General features: G+C 33.3%; 1 protein-coding gene, 1 long non-coding RNA gene and 1 pseudogene across 2 annotated transcripts; 1 reads left to right on the top strand and 2 right to left on the bottom strand.

Annotated features, from left to right (window-relative positions):
• The first annotated feature begins 11,871 nt into the window (after positions 1-11,871).
• Positions 11,872-13,618, top strand: LOC120168947. The gene is made up of 3 exons (XR_005520620.1): positions 11,872-12,160; positions 12,412-12,518; positions 13,352-13,618. It is a non-coding gene; the product is annotated as an uncharacterized LOC120168947 (long non-coding RNA).
• A 2,923-nt stretch (positions 13,619-16,541) lies between these two features.
• LOC120168945 lies at positions 16,542-17,401 on the bottom strand (annotated as a pseudogene).
• Positions 17,402-22,554: 5,153 nt separating this feature from the next.
• Positions 22,555-23,758, bottom strand: LOC120168946 (F-box protein At3g07870-like). Its single transcript, XM_039177193.1, has one exon. It carries the CDS (start codon positions 23,734-23,736, stop codon positions 22,567-22,569), a length of 1,170 nt encoding a protein of 389 aa, XP_039033124.1. The 5' UTR covers positions 23,737-23,758; the 3' UTR covers positions 22,555-22,566.
• Between the last annotated feature and the right edge of the window lie 277 nt (positions 23,759-24,035).

Below are 24,035 nucleotides of genomic sequence, written 5' to 3'. Positions count from 1 at the left end.
ATCATTATAAACTGTCTGGCATGAAATTCAGCCTCGATAGTCGACATGAAGTTTTCTCTCTCCATCTCTTCTATTTTCTTGGAATCTTTAGCCTTTTCCATTTCAAACTCAATTCTTTGGATTTCCAAATTCGAAGGGATATTTCTGATTTGTTCTTCTATCGACCTTGATCCCTCTCCAGATGTTAAAGGTATCTTATCATTTACCCTCCTGATTCTCCAGGCTTCATAATCAGGCGTCAAGATCACATCCGCTCCAACCACTTTAGTCCTAAAAGTCATCCTCCAGGAATCAGCCGCATCTTTGATTTTCTTTCTATAATTGCCTTCTTTATAATCAAATTCAGCACCAGTCAACCCCTGAGTCACGGGAACAAACTGTCGGGCACCGTACTGTCTCAATATCAACAAAGGAGCATATCCCACTCCTCCCCACAGTCCCAATAATATGATCCAGTCCAAATCTCCGCACTTGAACAAGATTTGTGTATGCATCAGCCACGGTGTTCGCCATGCTATGTTTTGACTTTGTAGATTCCGGAAGAAATCAATCCATTGATCTTCTGAGATACTTCAGGCCACTCCTTCGTAAGGTACTCAGCAACAGGAGAATAATCTTTCAAAAAACGGTTATAGTTGACCTTTTCTTCCTTCCAGAAATGGCTTCTGATCCACACAGTAAGCAATTGAGCACAGCCCATAAAACGACCTCCCCCCAACCTTCTACATATATTCAAAGATCGGAAAGTTTCAGCAAGAATTGCATGGACTGGATTTACCTCTCTTCCTAACTTCTCAACCAAATCGACTACTGCCAGCTCGATCAATCCCAAACATTTTGGAAAGATTACCAAACCATATATACCCAAAGCAAATACATCTCTACGCACGTTTTCATCTACATGTGCTTCAGCTATCTTTTGTAAGTGAGACCACGGCACTCCCTCACTTTCTCCCTTGCGTTGCAAAACGATCATTCACCCATTTGTCGCTTGTGCCGGAGATCTTTGCAAGCTTTGATTTAAAAGAAGGCCCTTTTATCGACCGGGAGTAAACTTTGTCCACTTTAACGCTTGTCAAATTCAACAGAAATTGGTATTCCTCGAGGGTTGGAGTCATGTCCTCTCGGTTGAATGTGAAACAACTATAGGCCGGATTCCAAAACTGTATTATGCTTCGTATGAGAACCGGGTCTACCTTCACGTACATCAGATGAAATATATCCCCATAAGTCTGCTGAAAAGCTTGCCTCTCAATAAGATTCCAACTTTCCCAAATTGTTTTCAATCCCTGAAGCTCATTCTGTTTTAAAGAAGCTGGTATATAATCAGACAGATCTGACACGTAGTTCCCTGATAGACTATCTCCCTGCTCTTTCTGCTTGGCTTCGGACCAGTTCCTTACATCTGATGGATTCACTTCTTTGTTTAGGAAACTCCTTTCCATCGTGAAAGTCTTTCCACTTTATCGATACTCACAGATCAATCGCCTTTTCTTAATGATATGTCTATGCAGTATGAAAAAATAAACAAAACAAACAAAACAGTTAGTCAAAACAATTGTATAAATTTAACATAAAAAGATATATAAAACAGGAAATAAATCTATTATATATATTTATGTATTATCTACCCGAATAATATTCCTCAAAAAGGGTCCTACCCAAACATGCTCTCTACCCTCCTAAATTAATTAAATTCTAACTGCACCTAAATTCTTCACATGCTTTAACAGAATAAATCTATTCTACACACTCAAAAATAAATAAATAAAATAAAATAAAGAGGTTAGAGAGTTTCTCCATTGTGTACGCCTATTTTGGGTACCTATTGACGGACAGAGGTTCAGTATGACTCTACCTAGTGTGACCGTGCTATGGTTCACTATATGCATGGTTTCAGCTCTAACAGGAAAAAAAGGAACTCGAATTGTCCTTGATGTCGGTGCCCCCTTGGGCTACCAAACCCTCAATCCTCACCCATTACAGGTTTCAAACGGACCGAGTTCAATTCGAGGGGATTCACTGCCTTATACCCATACGAGGAATAAATTCCTACGAAGGTATAAGGTATGTATCCCATGGGTTATTTGCTAAAACTCATACGAAGAATAAATTCTTACGAGAGTAAAGCAATCACCCTAATTAATTTGGATCGAAACTCATGTCTAGAGCTCATGTTATGCTAATGAAAGTGATGTGTGTGAGGAGAAACAAACAAACCTTTGACTCAAAAACAGGGAAAATAAAAATAAATAAAAAAACACCCAACGAGAACTAAGAAATATCTGAAAAAAATGAAAACAATTAAAATGTTAGTATATAAAAAATAAAGAATAAAAATAATACATAAAATTCAATAAATAGATCATAGCTTTACTAAAGATTCGAACTTATAATTTCCACCATAACGACCATATATAAGCGACCGACAGCCTGACTCTCTAGACGTCCCCAGCAGAGTCGCCAAGCTGTCATAACCATTTTTTTGTAAAACAATTCAATATTATTTTAAAAAACGATTACGACTTTATTTTGGAAAAATTGGTGATTTTGAACGGATTTGAATAAAATTTAAAAGAGTCGCCATCGACCTTTGGGTTAGGTAGGTCGAGTACCCAAAAACGTCTTTTAAAAACAATTTTTTTTTAAAAAATAATTTTATAAGACAAAATTTTGGTATACGTTACCAAAGATTCATTTAAAATAGGTTCGGGAGTCGGTTACGTGTGGGGAAGGGTAAACACCCCACAACGTCCAAAATTGGTACTGTGTAGCTTACACATCGTCGTAAATGGTGGAAATTACAATTTGAATATGAAGTAAAAATATGATCTATTTATTGAATATTTGTTAAAATAATAGAAGTACTTCACTTGGTAAGAAATCTCAAGATTTGCAATCCTCCAACGGGAAAGCTATCTCATCTATTTCTTATCTATAAAGTACATCCTATCTTTGAATTACCACTAAATAATATCGTCTGAGTAGAAATAAAATATGCTTAATTTATGTATCGTTAATATTAACATACAACCATTAATACAATAAAAATTATGAAAAATAGAATAATAAATAAATTATGATCTATTTATTGAATATTAGTTATAAATAAATAAATAAAATCCTTTTCTCGATAAGAAATCCCGAGATTTGCAATCCTCCGTCGGGAAAGCTACCTTGTCGATTTCTTACTTGTAAAGAATATTTTCTCTTTAATAATATAAAAAAAATGACGAAAATTGACATAAAATGCATCATACTATACTTTCCCAAAACATACATCACTCATATTAAGATTCAATGAAGAAATAATAATAAAGATTAAAATGTAAATATTAAACAAAATGAACATCAAATAAATTAACAAAAAAAAATAAAATAACAATAACAATAATTTCTATAAGCTTGTAAAAGGAAGAATTTGCGTTTTTTTATTCCGTTTGAACGTCGTATCGGATTGTACCCCTTCGATCAAGTGATACTTTCCACGCCCGTTCTATAAATATGTGTTCTTGAAAATATAATCGAATATTTCATACATAAAAATATAATGAAAATAAATGTAATTGTAAATATAAAATAAAATTTTTATATTAAATGAAACTAAAACATTTTTTCATAATACAAATAACCATGTAATAAATAAAATACTTTCATACATAAATAACTAGCATAATAAGTAAACATTATAAACCTCAATGAAATCATTAAAATGCAAATACTTACAAGAATAAAATAACATAAATTTGAAGGACAAAGAAAAAATAGCACAAAGTTAAACATACATGATTAAAATAATAAAAATAGCAATAAAAGGGATCAAAATGGATGAAATAAAAACTAAAGGGATTAAAATAGTAAAAATAGAAACTTATGAGTCTAAATAATAGTTACAAATAAAATAGGACCATATCACAAATGTTTAATAATATAGGCATTGGAAATAAAACAAAACTATAGCTACCATTAAGGACTAAAATAAAATAACCATATACACAGAAGACTAAACAATAACTAAACCAACTATCCAGCAGTGACTAAAATAAAGGAATCGCAAATGTCATGGCCAAATCAGGATATCAATGAAAATGAACAATACACTAAAATAGTGACTAAAATGGAATAACTTAAAAATCATTACCATATTCAAGCAATCACCGAAATATATAAGATAAGTGACTAAAATAAAAGTACTACAAATATGATGGCCCAATTCGAATATCGTAAAGATCATAATATACATGGAAACAATGATCAAATTGAAATATTTGAAAATATTGAAACCGGAATCAAATATAGACGAAAATGATATAAAACCTGAATAGTGACAATATATAACAGTGAAAAGATAAAAGCTCAAACTCAAATAAAATGAAACTTCATTTAATGACTAAATAATATGGTTACAAAAACATCAAGGACCAAAAGTGATATTAGACCCTAAAATTTAAAACACGGGGAGAACTATCAGAAGATGAGGGACTGAAACCAACAATATCCCTTTTTCCACAAAACGCGCAGTCTCAACCCGGTTCAAAACGACGTCGCTCGGCGTCTGTATCATAACCCACTTAAGGGTTATTATGAAAACCCTAACCCATTTCAAACCCTCAGCCGTTCTCCCTCTCTTCTTCTCAAAACAGAGAGCCGAAAAGGCTCTCAACCTTTCTCCTTCTCACCCCCTTCTCTCCTACAAACAGAAAACCCAGAACTCCCCGGCCACCGTAGATCGGTGGCCATGGGGAGTAACCTCATCTCTCCCTCATCTAAAAGCTAAGCGAATCAAAACCCCAAACCCACTGCACTCCAACCCTAACCAACCTAGAAGAGGAGAAGGCTTTACCTTCAGATACGGGGCTAGCTGGGATCGAAGAAGGTCACTACGAGGTTCACGGTGGTGGTTCGAGGAAGAGGTAAAACTTTCCTTTCTTCTCCTTTTTTTTTTGTTTCGAATTTCTCTCTGTCTCCTCTGGTTTTTTTTTTCGTTTCCTTTTTGCTTTCCTTATATTCAGTATCTGGTGAGATGATGATATCTAGAAAAAATAGGATATGGGTCTTACTGACTTTGCATGATTACCTCCCGATTTTTCGGGATTTAATCTGTTTTTTAAATGGATTCTAGGATTTAGGCTACTGTTTTTACAAGAACCGGTTACTGTTCATGCAGGAGAACAGTCGGCGGCGACGGGACATCTCGGCTTGGTGGCTCGGGATTGACTTACGGCTGGGAAGCTGAGGAGTTGAAGTCGGCGGCTGGAAGGGGATTAGGCTTGAGCGGCGGCTGTGCAGTTGGGGATTTAGGGTTTGAAACCCTAAACTGATTTAGGGTTTGAAACCCTAAACTGATTTTAGGGTTTGAAACCCTAAACTGATTTTAGGGTTTGAAACCCTAAACTGATTTAGGGTTTGAAACCCTAAACTGATTTAGGGTTTGAAACCCTAATCTGGTGGGTTGTTGGGCTCCGGGATTGGGCCAATTGTAATCTGAATTGGGCTTAGGGATTAGGCCTGCAAAAATTGTAATAATAAATAATAATAAAATAATAATATAATGATAATAATAATAATAATAATAAAATAACGGAAAAAAAATCCCGGACCAAAACGGGTGTTTACATAGACAATATGTTTATTGCATCTTTTTATCTTCAACATCTTTCCTACTCGATTTACAATAACAACTATAGTGAACATTATTATTCTAGAGTATTCTCGATTTTAAGTTCCCGGTGTTTCTTAAGACAATCGGCTTAATACTCAATAATAGGCACTGACTTAAACATCAGTTTACAAACTAGGAAAGAGTTCGGCAGCATTATACAGATGCAACAGAATATGAACACAAAAAGATGTTTCTAAAAATGGGGTAAAAAGATAGAAATCTAGCTTGATTTTCACTAACTAATACGAGCTTAAAAATTCTTGCTCCAATAAAGCTAAAATAAAAAATAAAGCTCCTAAACTTTACCACTTTTATCTAAATAAACCCCTAAACTTTAATTTGTACATATATAACCCCTAATCTTTAAGTTACAACTTACAACTAAATATACCCTCCATATAAATCAACATCTCAATTGAAATAAGAGCTTATATTGTAATATAAACAAGTTTTAATTGAATTATACGCTAAATTTTAACTTAAGTTGCAAATCAAGAATTGTTAACAAATCCAAATTTTAATTGAATTTATCATGTGCTCACTTACATAGTGAGACTAATCAACAAGGATATTCACCACCATTTACATCACCAGTAAACACCAATCACACTGGTACAAGTCACGTAGAGAGTTTGCAGAGGATGTCAGACTGACGTTTCATAATGCTATGACATATAAACCTAAGGGACAAGATGTTCATGTAATGGCAGAACAGTTATCAAAAATATTTGAGGGCATATGGGAGACCTCCGGCTAGGGATGTAAACAAGTCGAGTCAAGCTCGAGTATTGCCGAGCTTGACTCGAACTCAAAAATTTTAAACATAGACTCAACTCGACTCGAAAACTCGCAAGCCTAAAATTTTCAAGCTCGACTCGAATTTGAAAGAAAATATTAAAACTCGACTCAAACTCAAAAAGTCTCGAACTCAAAAAAAAATCAAAGCTCGATTAAAGCTCAAGACTCAAACTCAATTATAGCTCGATTCAAACTCGATTCAAGCTCGATTCAAGCTTGAAACTACTAACCGCACAGCTCCGTATATAAAACCATTGAGTTTGTGCTTTAATTTAAAGGCTCACTTGTGGAGCACATGCTTCTATCTTAAAGATGTGGGATTCCTGTCATTCCTACTTCTGTGACTCTTCTCCAGCAAGCTCCCATCTTCTGCTAAATATACTCTCTATTTTCCATTCTTTCATCGTGATTTCTCTCTCATTTTATTTCAATCTGCTAAATTGGTACCGAAATCACCAAGCTTTCTCTCTGGATTCATCTAGCCAGGTTGGTTTCCTGCATTTGTCAGCTCTCATTGTAGTTTTCCTTTTGTTATAGTTCCATTTGATGTACATTGTGTGGCTGTGGTTTCTTATTCCTTTCATTTTTCTCCTTTTGGTTATTGAGGAACATACTAGGCTTTTATTTCTGGGAAACTTCTAGTATGAATTACCCAGAAGAAGTAAAGTTTAGTTCAAACCATTTGTAAATTCAAGGAGCAATTCGATGATTTTGATATAGGTTTTTGTTCTGAAAGTTGATTTCTTGGGGCATATGGTAAGTAGTAATTTGTTGGAGTTCAACAAAAATAAAATGATCATATATATAAATTCAGTTTATGGTTATCAATCTCCAAACTTCAATGTTCATTATTTGATTTGTTAGATGAGCTAATCATGATCTGGTTTTTAATTTCTTTACATTCCTGCAGAAGGTTGTAGATTTTGTTTTATTCATTAATGCTTACTTGGTTTATACAGAAGATGGAGCCCTAGATTCTGATCTGGATTGTGATGGGGCTGTTCTTATGGAATTGCTTATTGGTTTTGTTCATAATGCAGATTTATTGGGGTTTTCACCATTTAGCTGCAATATAATTCTGAAAGTTTGATTCCTGTAGGAATTTGGAGTGGCCACAGCTGAAGCAAAACCAAATTTTGGGGGGGGGGGAATGGAGTTTTCTAGGATTCTTATGATTGGTTTTTTTGTGTTGCTCTTATGCTCCTTGGCATATGGTCAAGTTGCTAGTCCTCCGGAGCCCCAATACGACACCGGCACCGACACAAGCTTATGTAAACCTCACTTATCTTAGGGGTAAATTAGCTTTAGGCCCTCTAGATTTATGTATTTTGTACAAAACAGTCCCTCATTTGTTTTAAATGTTCATATGTCATTTATGTTATTTTCCATATTATTTTAGCTTAAACAGAATAGGATCAATTACATATAAGACCCTGTAGTTTATGCACATTTTGTATTTAAGTCATTGGTTTAATTCTAATTTTGTAAGTTTAATTTTACATTTACATGAATTTAATCATCATTCTAAAGTTAGTATATTTAGCTTAAATTAATCTTCACATTTAGATTTCTCTTAATTTAGTCCCTATTTAGGATTGTTTTATTTAATTAGTTGTGCATATTTATTTTGCATGTTAATATGCTTATGTATAAGTATGCGAATGATTTATTTAGAAGTCACATAACATCATTTTACATAATTTGTATGTTACCTTAATGTGCATAACTTAAACCCTAAACCCTATCACATAATTAGAAGGAATGAGATGGCTTAGTGAAAGGAGAGAGTGTAGACTTGTTTTTCTTTTGCTTTCCTGAAGAACAAAAATCTAATAAGAAGCTTAAGTCTTTTTTATTTCTGCTCTTCTGCTCTTCTTCTCTTCTCAGTCTTCTCTTTATTTACTGCTTTGATTTTTCAACTCTGCAATTATTACTTTTTTTCAAAGTAGAATCTAGTAATGCATATATATCTATCTTGTTTTACTTTATATGGTACATGTTAGTAGTAGGGATGATCATTTTATCTCAAATATGATTTGATGCCATTAATTTTGTTAATTAAGATATTAATGTAAGTCTAAATGAGTTTTTTCTTTCTTAATTCTTTATAAAATCGGGTACACTATATTTTGATATATTTTTTAAAATTATTAATATTTAAATTGAATAATATTTTTTATTATATTATATTTATTGTCAAATAAAAAATTAGTTATGAGGTAAGTACAATATAGTATCTTGATATTAAATGTTCAAACCCTTGATATTTATTATATTTGAACCCGAAACCTCAAAATATAACAACAATTTAAAAAATTAGTTATTAAAAATATTATTATTAGAAATATGTTAAATTTTCTCATTAGATAAATAATTTTAATATATTAAAATTAAAATTTGAGGGTAGTTGTATTATAGAATTTTTAATATATTTTTAAAATTTTATAATTATCAATAATGTAGTTTTAATATATTTTTAATAATGTAATTTTAAAAAAAACTAAAATTATAATATAATATTTTTTCGAGCTGCTCACGAGATTTTCGAGTTGAATATCGAGTAGCTCGTTTCAGCTCATTAAGAACTCAAGTCGAGCTCGAGCTCGAGTCGAGTCCATTCGATCAGAGTATTTATCGAGCCTTGATCGAGTCGATCTCGAGTAGCTCGCGATCTGTCTCGTCTCATTTACAACCCTACCTCCGGCAGTCAGAATTATAAATTGCCCACCGTGGGACTCGATCCCACGACCACAAGGTTTGCGTTCTACCAACTGAGCTGGACGGGCAATATTATATAAAATAAAATTATACTTCTAAATATTAGATCCAAACCTTGATCCTTAAATTCATATCTTAAGCCATAAACTCTAAAATTATACCCTCTTCTCCCCCTATTTCTTTGCCTCCGGCCACCCTACATTCCGCCACTCCTCCATCGACTTCTCCACTCTTCTCTAAATTTCTTTATTGTAAAAAAAACATTAAGTATCCCAATGACATTATTCTTCTGAGTGAACACAACTCTTGATCAATCAAGCATAAATAAGGGGCAGACCGTCGATCTCTAAAATAGACAACAACATCATGTTTAAATGAATTTAAGGTCCTAGATAATAACTTAAAGTCACAATAAGGTTCAATTGTTTTTTCAGTGATAGCCCAATAATGGGAATTATGAATGGAGGAAATGGAAATTAAGAAGTCAAGATAAAGTTGGTGGTCCAAGAGTCGTCGGACAGGGCTATCAATAATTATAACCTCGTAACTTTTATTGGACAGGAGAAGGGCAATGACCCAACCGTAATAGTCATCTGTGCCAAAAACCATGACCCATTGAGGCTTCGAAGAATCACTCCGAGACTCGATAGAACCAGGAATCGTGAGAAGTGGAAAAGTCGGTGAAGAAATGGCGAAATATGATGTGGCTGAAGGTAGGGAAATAGGGGGTGAGAGGGCATAATTTTGGGTTTAGGGTAAGAATTTGAGATTAGGGTTTTTTTCTAATATTTATTAGTATAATTTTGAGTTTAAATTTTATTTTTATTATAATCTTATATGATATTAAAATAGTAATAAAATATACCACATCATATGAAAATAATAAAAAAATAATTCATGTCATCGTAGAGTGATTAAAACAGAAACAATTTAAAAATTAAGTAATTAAATTAAAAAAATTTATACTTTAATGATCAAAATAAAGGTGAGAAAATAATTTAATGATGAATGATGTAATTTATCATTTCTCATATGTAATAGATGTGTGGTTATAAGTGACTTCTCAGAAGAACGTGGATGCATCAAAAGAGTCGTAATCCTAAAACAACATTAAGAAACGTAGTGCTTTACCCACGCTCTACCGCATAGCGTGTGAAGCGCGTACCACTTAATAACAGGATTTTTACGAGTGAAAGTGTCGTTATATAGGTGGATTGTAGTATGGAGGGAACATACATATTTTATTCTCCCTGCATATGTGATTTAATACTTGGTCTCTAAAGTATTTTATATTTTGGTATTTGAATTTTTGTTTTTCTAATATTTAATTTATTCTTAAATTAAAGTTAATTTAAAAATTAATCAGAGGTCAAAATCTTATAGAGCAAATAATTAAAAACTCTTAGTTAATATTTTTTTCTTCCTTAAATTGTGGGTTCAATACCCATTATGAGTAAAATTATCTTTCCCTCTCTAGATAAAAATTGTTCAAAATAATAATTGTCCCGGTCGTCTTTCGGTTGGGCTCGAAATTGGAAGCTTCGACTTAGATTAAATGGATTAGGAGTCGTCACCGATCATTTATTTAAAATAAATGGATTGATCGGATACCTTATTTATTACTTGATATGCATCTTACCAAAGATGTTTCGAATTCGGGAGTCAGTTACACTCAAGGAAGGGTTAACACCCTTGAACTGCCCTTTCGGTACTATGTAATTTCCAGTTTTCTTAAGTCAAGAAAATTGTAAGTTAAACTAAAAGGTAAAGATATGATCCGAGTTACTTACATTTGACTAATTGAAATACCCTTAAGAGATAAAAATATTAGATTCGTGGTGGCGTATAAAGTCAAATTAAGACAGCAAGTGCACAAATATGAAAATAATAAACAAAACAAGAAAAGAAAAAATAATAGAGCATGTAAAAAATAATAAAAAATAAACAAAATAAATAAAATGGTAAAAAAATAAATAAAAATAAAGATAAAGAAAAAAAGAATTAATGGAGTAAAAAAGATAAAACAAAAAAAGGAAAAAAAATTAAAAAAAAGAAAAAATAATGCGTATATATATAAAGTGGTGTTTACTAAAAAATAAAAGAATGATAAATATATGATACTATGTAAAACAAAAAAAAATAAAGATATACATAATATTAGATAAAAAATAATAGTAATAATAGAAAAAATAAAATAAAGTAAATATATATATAAATGTATAAAATAAAACCTTAGGAAAACATAGTAAAATAATATTCATAATAAATAAATAAAAATAATACATATATATATATATATATATATAAATTTATATAAAATATGTATAAAAAATAATAATAAAAATATAATATAATATAAAATAAATAAATAAATAAATAAACAACCAAAAATAGAGAAATATAGTAAATAAATAGGAAAATATAACTAAATATATATAGGGGATTAAATTAAATTAAAAAAAATTAAATGATAAATTTCAAAGAAAATTAAAGGTTAAAATTGATTAAGGGGGCAATATTAAATACTCTAAAAATGGGGGGACCAAACTGCAATTCCCCCTTATTTTTCAAAACACGCGGATCATGAGAGGGAATGGGTCGGGCCGCGGGTCGCACGGATCGGATCGGGTCTTGGTATAAAACCTAAAAACCAAAAACACTTCTCATTTTCCTCCCCCAAAAAATCAGATCAAAGCCCTTTCCAAATAATCCTCTCGCGTGTTCTTGAGTGTTCTTCACTCTTGAAGAACATGGCCGCAGTTCCCAGATTCCAGCGACCCCGTCGTTCATCGACGGCGAAAGTTTTTTTTTTCTTTTTTGAGAGCTTATCTCCCCTTCCTTCCAAAAATCAAAGAAAGTTTTTAAAAATAATGGGCCTCGGGGGTAGATCTAGAAAAGTTTCGAAAAAAAACCCCTTCCCGGACATTCGAGCTGTAAATCGAGAATAATCAATATGCAAGCAACCATCAAAACGAAACAAAGGTAACAAAATTTCTACCTTTTTTATTTCTCTGATTTCGAAAATCACAAATGAATTTTTGAGATTTCTTGTGTATTTGCCTTGGGTATTTTTTGTGATATCGTGTACAACCTTGTAGTGATATTGTCCAATCATCGTGTGTGGTGCTTGATTTTATAGGTGAAAATAATGCTATTTTTAGGTGTTTATAACCGAGTAAAATGCTAATGTTATTTGTTGTGTTTGTTGGTGACGAATGGGTCTCGTTCGTTAGACATTTCGGGACTGTTAAGGGATTGGCATGTTTACCCACGATGGGAGCCTCAGAGCTTGGACCGCGCTGTTCCTTCCCTGCCTCCTGATGGGATTGATCTTCTCTCCGTATGTCTACCTTCTTTTACTATAACAAAACATCATATTATACTCATGTTTTGTCTACTATATGTCTTGATGAAGTAGTTTCCTTTTAGCATCAACGATGCTACATGTTATAGTTTAAGAAGGAAAGAAGGTAGGATTAAAAATTCTTTTGGTGCTTCTGTTAAGCTGCTATCAAGCACACTCCAATAACGTTCATTTATGTATTCAAGTATAGGGTATAGATAATTGAATATGATCCTCAAAATATATGAAAAAGTTTAGAGAAAATTAAGCACATTCGTGTTGGACGATAATTGTATTCAACACTTATCCAAGTATAGCTCTAAATTATCAGGAGGCCTAAAGGGTCTTCAAATCTTCATTCTTCAACACTTATCCAAGTATGCTTTTATCATGTCTCCACCTGTGATTAGGACCAAAATGGTAGAGAATATATAGAGAAAAACATTGAAGCAAATTAGAATCCACATGGAATTTCGTTGCATGTTAATCAGGATTATAACAATGGTTTGAGTGATTCAAAAGTAAAAACTATTTAAAGAATAGGAACGAACAATTAGCATATACAAGAAATTTGTCAGTTATATCTGTCAACCGATCATTGTACAGAGGTATATGCACACCAAAAGAAGGAACTGAATATAGTTGCATTGGTGCCTGCAACTTACTCGTTTAATTTCTATTTCCTTAGCCTCTTGCAAGTAGGTCAGTTTCAAGTTGCAAATAATTTCCTAACAATAGAACACATAAATCTTCATGTTCATGCTTTATTGATTTACCTCTGCATTGCAATTTTTGAAGGCTAATAGCTTGCTGCTTTTTGGTTTTTGCAGAAAATGCTTAAATATGATCCTGCAGAGAGAATATCAGCAAAAGCAGCAATGGATCATCCTTATTTTGACAGCCTTGACAAGTCCCAATTTTGAATTTGCATTGCTTTTTTTATTGTATTATATGGATTTTAATCTTCTTGCTTAGAATGGTAATATTTCTATTCACTGGGTGCTCACTTCCTTGAGTTCAAAGTATGTGTTGGGGAATCAGTTGTCATCAGCTAGGTGATCCAAACAATATTTTACAAATGAATCTTTTAGATTGGCTTCTATGTTGCCTTCTGTTGAAGTTTGTAATGCTTGATATATCAACTAGTTACATGTGAAACTATTCTTCTTACTGATTTAATGTGGTTTGAATCTTTTCATTTTGAGCATGTATGTATATATATATTTGTAGAAACAGAGTTTTTCGTATCTGGTAACAAAGTTTTTGATTTTGAAATTATTTTTATTCAAAGAATAATTGCATCTAACATAAGAGGGTACATAGGCTTTTTATACACATGAATTAGAGACAGATGAAATTGGAGTCATCTTTTCTAAAAAAAATTAAGAAGTAGTTTTAGAGATAAATTAGGAAGAAGAGTTTAACTTAAACACTACTTACACTTCCCCTCAAGCTAGGGAGTAAATATTGTGAAGACCCAGGTTGGATGTAATTTCTTCAAAGGAAATCCTTGGAAGTGCCTTGGTCAATATATCGGCTAGCTGGTTTTGTGAAGAGACGTAGTAAAGTTTCACAGTTTCGCCATTTACTTTTTTTGCAATAAAGTGTCTGTCGATCTTCACATGTTTTGTTCTGTCCTGGTGCACTGGATTCTTTGCAATGCTTATCTCAGATTTGCTGTCACTTTGAAATTCAAAATAGTTGTTGTCGCACATCTCTAGTTTGGTTAAGAGTCTTTGTAGCCAAATTCTTTCACATATCCCGAGTGCTATTGCCCTATATTCTGCTTCTGTACTGCTCTTGGAGACTACTGATTGTTTCTTGCTCCTCCGTGTTACTAGGTTTCGCCATACAAATGAGCAATATCCGGTGGTTGACCTTCTATCTTTTGATTCTCCAGCCCAACTTGAATCTGAGAAGATTTTAACTGTTCTGTATTCATGTTTTCTGAAAATCAACCTATGTCCTGGTGTCATCTTTAGATATTTTAAGATTCGATTGACTACCTCCAGATGTTATTCTCTCGGATCATTCATGTATTGACTCACAATGCTAACAGGAAAAGCAATGTCAGGTTTAGTTAGAGATAGATAAATGAGTTTACACACCAACCTCTAATAATGGTCCTTGTTTATTGGGTTTCCATCTTTACTCAATTTTAAGTTAACTTCCATAGGAGTTTCCGAGGACTTACAATTAGTCATTCTTGTTTCAGAAAGTAAGTCTAGAATATACTTTCTTTGATTTATGACAATTTCTTCTCGTGATCTCGCTACCTCCATGCCTAGGAAATATCTTAGAGTTCCCAAATCTTTGGTTTCAAATTCCTTTGATAGTAAAGTCTTCAACTTTTCGATTTCAACTAAGTCATCACTCGTGATGATGATATCATTAACGTAGACAATCAAGATTTATTTATAAACAGTGTGTGATCAGATTGACACTGTTTGTAGTTGTCTTGTAATATTACTTTCATGAATCTATCAAACCAAGATCGAGGTGATTATTTTAGACCATATAAGGATTTCAGTAATTTACATACTCGATTATTTCTAGAATGAATTCCTGGTGGAACTTGCATTTAGACCTCTTCTTCAAGATTGCCATTGAGAAATGCATTTTTCACGTCTAGTCGGTGAAGTATCCAATCCTTGTTTACCGTTAAGGATAATAGAACTCGAACAGTGTTGAGTTTTGCAACTGGAGCAAAGGTCTCATGATAGTCAACTCCATAAGTCTGAGTGAACCCTTTTGCCGCAAGTCTAGCTTTATATCTCTCAAATTTTCCATCTGCCTTGAATTTCACAGTAAAGACCCATTTGTAGCCGACTAGTTTCTTGTCTTTAGGTAGATCGACGATGACCCAGGTTTTGTTGTTTTCTAGAGCTGAAATTTCTTCTTCAATTGCCTTCTTCCACTCAGGACTTTTTAACGCCTCCTCTATGGTTTCTGGAATGTGAATCTGATCAACCTGAGCTGTGAAAGTCTTAATACCAGACATTAGTTTCCTATAAGCAACAAATTTACTAATAGGATGAGTTGTACATCGTTTAACTCCCTTTCTTTGAGCAATTGGTAACTCACTAGTATCAATTACCACATCCAACTTACTTTGGTTACCATCTCCTTCGTCTGTCGATGAATTTAAACCCGGTTCTGGCTCTTGACAATGCATTGGTTGTGGTGTGGAAGGTAGAGCTTGTTTGGGTCATCTTTTGTATATAAGAATATCGGTAGAAAGTCTAGGTGTTTTATGAGAGTCGTTGGGATTAGTGGATTGGTTTTCATTATCAGATGTGGTGGTGTTAGGAGGTTGTGGAGTGGTAGTTTTTTCAGTAGAAGATGGACTGATGGGTAACTCAGTAATAATCGGTAAAAATTGAAATTCAGACTCACTCTACCCCTGGATTTCTGTTTTTGAGAAGAACGGTTTATGTTCATGAAAAGTGACATCCATAGATGTGAAGAATTGTTTTGTAGAAGGAGAGTAGCAACGATAACCTTTCTGATGGGATGAATAACCAACAAAGACACACTGAATTGCCCCGAGGATCAAGTTTAGATTTATGAGGATTGTGGTCATGGACAAAGGCAGTATAACCAAAGACACGAAGAGGAACGGAAGAGGTAAAAGGTTTGAAATGAGGGAATTTAGTGAAAGGATATCCAGTGGACACTTAAAGACAAGAAGTTTACTAGGCAAACGATTGATTAGAAAAGTAACTGTTAAGAGAGCCTCACCCCAAAGGTATTTTGGAACATTAGAAGAAAAAAGGAGTGCTCGGGTTACCTCACTATTATGTGTATAATTAATGAAGTAATATAAAATGCATTAAATTAGATAAAGAAATAAAATTCTACCTCTATATTACGTTAGTGCATAGCCACATATATTGTGCAAGTTTACATATTTTTCTCAGTATGTATTATTAATGTGCTCTTAAATTATTATTATAGAATATGAAAAAAAAGTGAATACTTTAATAAGCAAACAGAATTACCAAGCCACAGAAATGCTGTTCACTTAACAGGGTAACTAGTCCATATCAATACTGCTGAGGCCTCTTTCATCAGAGACTTCACGTTGCATCCTTATATAGCCGGATTCGCCCCGGGAGGTGCCCCAGGAATTCTTAACCAGCCAGTACTTGTTGCCGTTATCTTCTCCGTAGCCAACTACTGTAACTCCATGGTTGAGTTGATATCCACAATCTCCGGTGAAGATACCGCTACTGTAGAATTGAAATTCATACCCTCCTGCATCGATGGCAACTGATACAGGTTGCTTGGCTACTCCAACTAGCAGGCTTTTTTCCATGTTTTAATGTAATAATTTGTATCCACTAATCGTAGCTGCATTAATTGTAGTTTCTTTATCCTTGCAACTGCCATCTGTTCCCAAGTATGGGTAGTCTTTATCGGCGGCGATTCCACCTTTCTTTATGATGAATTCGAATGCTTTGGTCATGTCTCCACCGTTGCAGCCTTCGTTAAACGAGTTGGTGTCACAATCAACCAGTTCTTGTTCTGAAAGAGATATCAACTTCCCGGTCTTAATTTGATTTATCCCTTCTACGGCCGCCACTGCCGAGAACGCCCAACAACTTCCGGTATCATCACAAGGTAGGTGATGTTAAATCATGCTCGACATCAATGCCACACATTAATTTTTTTTTTGAGGATAACAATTCATTAACAAAGCAAATAAGTGTCATACCACAGCTGCCTTGATCTTTGACACCAGTCACTGCACCTTTCTTTCTCCAGTCTATGCTCTTTGGCAAATCGTGATACTTGTCTTGTTGGAAGCTCTTGGTCTCACCTGGAGACCTTAACCTCTGGTAACCCAAATACACAGCTCTGAACTCATCATTTAACATGTCTGCAAATTTGTTGTCAACCAACTTGTATGATAGGTGTCGTAACCGATTTTCGTCCGTGGGCGACGAATCTCGACTTATTTAGTGAAAACCCGATTTTGTAAAAGAAATGTTTCGGAGTCGACATCGACCTTTTGAATTAGGTAGGTCGAATACTTAAAAATTTTCTTTTAAAAGAGTTTTTAGGAAAACGTCATTTAAAAGATTTATCGATCTACGTGTAACCAAAAATTCATTTTTAATAAAAAAAATATTCGGGGGTCGGTTACGTGTGGGGAATGATAAACACCCTCACAACGCCCAAAATTAATACCTATCGATTATATATTGTCTCAAAATAGTAGAAATCTAAGATTTTGAATACATATTTAAGTTACGATTCAATTATTCTGAATTCAACCAAACAATATTGTAGGACAAAAATTCTTAAGAAAAAATAGAAAATATTCCCATATTTCCAATTGTAAGATAAAAATTCTTAAGGAAAAATAGAAAATATTCACGGGAAAGGTGAACCATTCTAGAGACAAGAAGAAGGCTTATTTGTGAGAGATTTTCAAATTATTTTATTTCATACTCAAATGCTCAATTTTATTTTGTCATAACAATTTTTTGACTTTATTTTACTGTTTGCCATAACATTTCACAATCCACACTTCAATACTTTTCCACAACATTCTTACTCATTTGTTTATACCACCGTATAAACTATATTTATTTCATATATTTTTGGTGCATTAGCTTAGTTTGGGAATCCATTCAATTCCTGTGGAGACGATACTCACTCACTAATATATTACTTATTCGATTGTGCATACTTACACAAATTTACGTTTAATTTATAGACTCACATACGCAACAATATGAAATTCTCTAGGTCATTTGTTATAGTAATTATGGAATTCTCTATGTCCACAAGACAATTATTTGAAATATATTAATTTAATGGAACTTGTTGTTTCAGCAGGACGAGTTCTATGAGATTTATTTTTTAAATTCAATTTAATAGAACTTCTGAACTTCTCATATCACCAGGACGAGTTTAATTTTTTTTATTGTTGGTATTTTTTCAATTTTTTTAAATTTAAAGGAAAACAACATTCCAATAGGACGAGTTCCCATACGTAGCCATTGCGATGACCATTTGAAAAGTTTTAAAAAATGTTAATCAAGGGTAACCATCATTCCAGTAGAACGAATTAAATATTTGGAAGAAAAATTATAATAGTAGTTGTTTCGATGGTCAATGTGACACGTTAAGTCCATAAAGATTTTAGGTTCTTATATTAATTCAATAATCACATAAACATATTTGTATTGGTAATAAATTTTAAATAGAAAAAATAAATTACATTTGTGTCAAACCAAATATACATAAATATTAGATATGAATATTTTTAGGGAAATACAAATCAAGTTAGATGCCAAACCATTTTTTTTAATTTCTTTTACAGTCATGCAATGAATGTAACACCTTCAAATCGCTACGGGTGACCCGATCTGATCTGAGCCGATCTGATCTGAGGTGTCACATTAAGGCCATCATAGCGACTCACACTGAAAACCCAGAGAAAATTAAAATTTTCGTTAAACCATTTAAAAACCATTAAACAATTTATAAATAAAAACATAAGTTCATAAATTAATTTGTAATCAAAACATAATTCAACAGTGCACTTAATAAAAACAAATTTCAGACATTAATATAAAAGCATTATATGACATACATGCCCCTTAAATACATGCACCATATTCCGCAAACAATGCGGTGGAACTCCATTACTGATATCGATAAATGCACAAGATCAAATCCTTTAACCTGAAATAGTAAGTAACAGAGACAAATATTTTAATATGATATTAAATATTACATCTACCACCTATTCAACTTAACTTGAAAAATCTAATATATTTCGTTTAATTTTCTATTAAATTAGGTTCAAATTTATGATTTTGTTTTTGATCTAATTCCCATTAATAGATTGATCCATTAAAAATGATAAGTAATGATATTATAAATGATGCTAAATATAGATGAAAATCATTTAAGGATAATATTAATATATCATTCGACAATATTTGAAATTAAGTAGAAGAGTAAGATATTATGTAGGGTGTGTAAAAATATCCGATTTGAATAATCTAATCCGATTTTTTTGTATAATTCAGATTGAATATTCAGTTAGAAAATTAGATACGGAACAAAAAAAATCAATTTCAGATTATCCAAATATCCGAAAAATAAACGGCAAGTTACTGAAGAATGTTGTATACAAGCGAGAAGTGCCATGTTTCCCATCTAAAATAGCGATGTTAATGCTCAGTTATTGATGTCATCAGCTTCTTTTCAAGAAAACAGATCTTCTTCATCTTCAGATTCATCAAATCATCATCAATGGTTTTAACTATTCGAGCCGAGAATGATTGTAGTTAATATGTAGCAACTCCAGCTTGTGATAGTGGAAGAACAATGCATGAATACTGCAGAAGAATGGTGTAATTTCTTTTCAGTGGACCAAGCTCCATCTATTCAACAGAATTTCGCGGGACAGTGAAAAGAATTAATTTCTTTAAAACCCCATCAAATGCAACAACGTATCTGCTTTAGCACTTTTTAAAAAAATATGCGCACAAGGCCTGGTTACCTTCAAAGGTAATTGAAGCCACACACCGCTGGATAGCAACATAATAAGTGATATATTTGGTTCGGATATCCGAAAATTTGAAAATACGGTTATTCCAGATCGGATTAGGATCACAATTTTAGTGATCCAAAAATTCGGATGCGGATCTTTGCACACCCCCTGATACTAAGATCTAGGTATCTTCATTTTGGATATAAAATAATATTAACAATATTAAAAAAAAGTAAAGTTATGGAGGAATTGGGTGAGCACCAGTTGCCTGCTGTGGAGCGAGAGAAGGAAGTTCAGGTGCTTCATGTTCGACCAATGTAATAGCTGTGTGCAGGGTTCATAACTGTTGTTTCACAGATAATAAGGTATGAGCATACCAACAACACAACTAATAATTCCTATATTCAACTTCAAATTTCATTCATGTATGGGAGACATCGAGCTCTCTGAAGCACAATTCAAGTATGGGACTCAAGGGGCTGTCGTATATACGTTCCTCATGCTCTGATCTTCCATTCAATGGAACCAAGCTGTCAAGACAAGCAATAATGTGCATTGTTTCCTGATAAGCGTGAATACCAATATTTCTAAGCTCTTGTATGGAGGGATAAAAATAAAACTAGTTCCTTCCCATAAATCAAAAGACTTGTTAGTCCATGATCCATTCATAACCCATAAATCAAGACTTATTAGTTCCTTCCCTTGGATAAAAAATATCACCAATCAATCCATTGAAGTCAAAAAGTTGCAAATAGTATTGTGCTAAAGTCTCACCAAATTCAGGCAGTGGTAAGGTTGAAAACTTTTCATTAACCATATCAACCGAAATAATAAGGTCATCACTCATAAGAATCCCCAACTCCTCCCTATAACTCAACTTGAATCACTTTCAAGGGAATATAACTCGACTTGGTTGTTCCAATCTTCCATCAACCCTTCAACTAGATACTTTTCAAAGTAATTAGTAACAAATTTTACAACTTTGACGTCATCAGTTCGAAAATCATACCCAAAACTAAGGAAGCCAAATCTAGTGGAATATACTGCAGGAGGTTCTATAAATGCTCTTTCAATACATATATTTTGCTTCGAGACAATAGTTTTCAACTTTGTTTTATGTTTTCCCATTAAATATTCATCAAGAAGTATAAATTAGTGGAATCTACTGCAGGAGGTTCTACAAATGCTCTTTCAATACATATATTTTGCTTCGAGACAATAGTTTTCACCTTTTTTTATGTTTTCCCATTAAATATTCATCAAGAAGTATAAATTAGTGGAATCTACTGCAGGAGGTTCTACAAATGCTCTTTCAATACATATATTTTGCTTCGAGACAATAGTTTTCAACTTTGTTTTATGTTTTCCCATTAAATATTCATCAAGAAGTATAAATTAGTGGAATCTACTGCAGGAGGTTCTACAAATGCTCTTTGAATACATATATTTTGATTCTAAGTAACATAAATATAGGATACGAATATTTTTAGAGAAATACAGATCTAAGTAACATGCCAAACCTTCTTTTATTATGCAGTCATGTGATGTATGATACAAGGCGTATCTCGTTTCAGCAAAACTATCAAATCAATGAGCACCAATCTGTCCAAAATATCAACTGGTATCCGGTAAGGGATATTTGATTCTGCAGGTATCCCGTATCCTGTGTTCGTACATTTCGGATATAGGTACGAGAATATGATCCTCTAAGGACCCTCAAACAACATGAAAAAACTATCAAAATACTAATATTTGACATTCACATCTAAGCACGAACAACCTAAAACAAGACCTCTGCAAGACTGCAATCCATTTACCTCTAAAACAAATAACTGAGGTCAAGAATGAAAATCATCACACAAAAAGGTATCGAATTCCAACTCTTAATTTGGAAAAACAAACATGCAAAACCAAGCTAACTCTTTATAAGCACAAACAGAAGATCATGTGAATTATCATATATATGCAGAAAAAATACAACAATTTCCAGAAATATTCCACAAAGGAAACACTTTCAAGAAAGTAATGCTAATCCATTCCCTGCAAATACCCTTAATAATGGCTTCACACAAAACAAGACCAAACCATTGACACTATTTCATTGGATCTAAAGTACAAAAAATAATAATAATAATAGTTCTTATGTTCAACTTCAAATTACATTCAACTATTGGGGACGTTGAGCTCTCAGAAGCAAATTCAAGTACGAAAAGCACTCCGTGTGTGGCATATATATGCACCTACAATCATGATATACAGGTCAATAGAACTAAAAATCAGAGTTAACAACTAATAAAATCTGTAGGACGTAATTTCGTGGACCCACTAAAACAACCGAAAGCAAACAGAAACCTAAACAATTCAAATATCTAGGGCATGTATATACAATTCAGACCATAACAACAATATTTGAGAATGTCACTAGACAATATAGTTGACATAAAGTGCGTAGGAAGAGACCAAATCCCATTAAATCTTACATCTTTTGTTGTAGCTCCACATCCATTTTAGCGTTCAACATCAATTTGATTATCCTCCGACTGGCCGTCGTATTATACATTCCTCATACTCTGATCTTCCATTCAATGGAACCAAGCTCTCAACATAAGCAGTAATCTGCATCGTTGACTTATAAGCGTGAATACCAAGATTTCTAAGCTCTTTTACGGAGGGATCAAATAAAACTAGTTCTTGATCCGAGCTCTCGAGAAATAACTCACCATTTTTCCAAAACCCTAAAGGCCTCTCAACTCCAAGAACAGATTCAGCACTGAATTGTTTAGTCCATGACCCATTCATAACCCATAAATCAAAAGACTTGTCAGTTCCTTCCCTTGGGTAAAAAATAGCCCCAAGCAATCCATTGAAGTCCAAAAGTTCCAAATAATATTGTTCTAAACTCCAGCCAAATTCAGGCAGTGGTGAAGTTGAAAATTTTTCATTAACCATATCAAACGAAAGAATATGGTGATCAACCCCAACTGCCTGGCAATAAATAAACCCATTGACATAATTATTAAACAAAATAGAAGCAAAAGCATAAAACCCAGTAAATGAAATTTCCTTCCATGAATCACTTTTAAGCGAATATAACTCAACTTGGCTGTTCCAATCTTCCATCAACCCTTCATCTAGATTCTCTTCAAAGTAATTAGTAACAGATCTTACAATTTTGAAGTCATCAGTTTGAGAATCATACCCAAAACCAAGGGAATTAAAGGTAGAGAAATCCAGTAGTCCAGGAGGGCGTTGGACTGTGGTTTGAGGAATGATTTTAAACTCTCTGGTAGATGGGTTCCAAAGGGCAACATTATGTCCAAGACCACCTAGATCTGCTAAACACAATATTCCATTACAAGGGCCATGAATGAAAGGTCCATGCACAAAATTCTCAAAAAAGGGTAAGTGAATATTGTGATTTACTCTAAAGTTTTGGTCTTTCTCAGTCGAAAGTTGAGAGAAATAATGGATGTCATCACGGGTGCCACCATGACAACGTTTGAGAAGGAGATTAAGGTAATTGTTTTTGATATTGTTATGATGATGTTTGGTAATGAAATGAGGAGTTTCAAAAGATGAAGACCAGGGCTTACAAACGCACCTGAAACGGGTCAAGGATTTAACAGGAAGCTTAGAGAGAATCTCCAACACCAACATCTCTGGTAATTCAGTTCTAGTTTTGATCAACCCTTGCATCATCCCTCTTTATATTCTCTATTTCCCTTGTGTTTTTAATAGATGATTTTGTCTGGGGAAAGACGATGAGAACTAATATGAAAGAAAACGAAGATAGAAAAAACTTGTAATAGGTAACATCAAACGTTATTCTGTAACAAGAAAACTACAATGGAAATTGATTATTGGTTGCACTACCTTGATGGGCCTAGTTGAGCCCTTTTAAAACCCATTAGCTTGTCATAGACAGGGTTTTCACAATATTAACTATATACAATATATTAGTATTTTAAAATAATTAAAATAATATATTTAATAATAAT

This window comes from Hibiscus syriacus, unplaced genomic scaffold (assembly GCF_006381635.1).
Source record: "Hibiscus syriacus cultivar Baekdansim isolate YM2019G1 unplaced genomic scaffold, ASM638163v2 tig00111741_pilon, whole genome shotgun sequence".
NCBI classification, from domain to species: Eukaryota; Viridiplantae; Streptophyta; class Magnoliopsida; order Malvales; family Malvaceae; genus Hibiscus; species Hibiscus syriacus.
Note: the sequence above shows the minus strand (reverse complement) of the source record. Positions and strands in the feature narration are given on the sequence as shown.

Coding starts and splice junctions, on each gene's coding strand:
- LOC120168946 (XM_039177193.1), bottom strand. CDS start 23,736: ATGATGCAAGGGTTGATCAAAACTAGAACTGAATTACCAGAGATGTTG.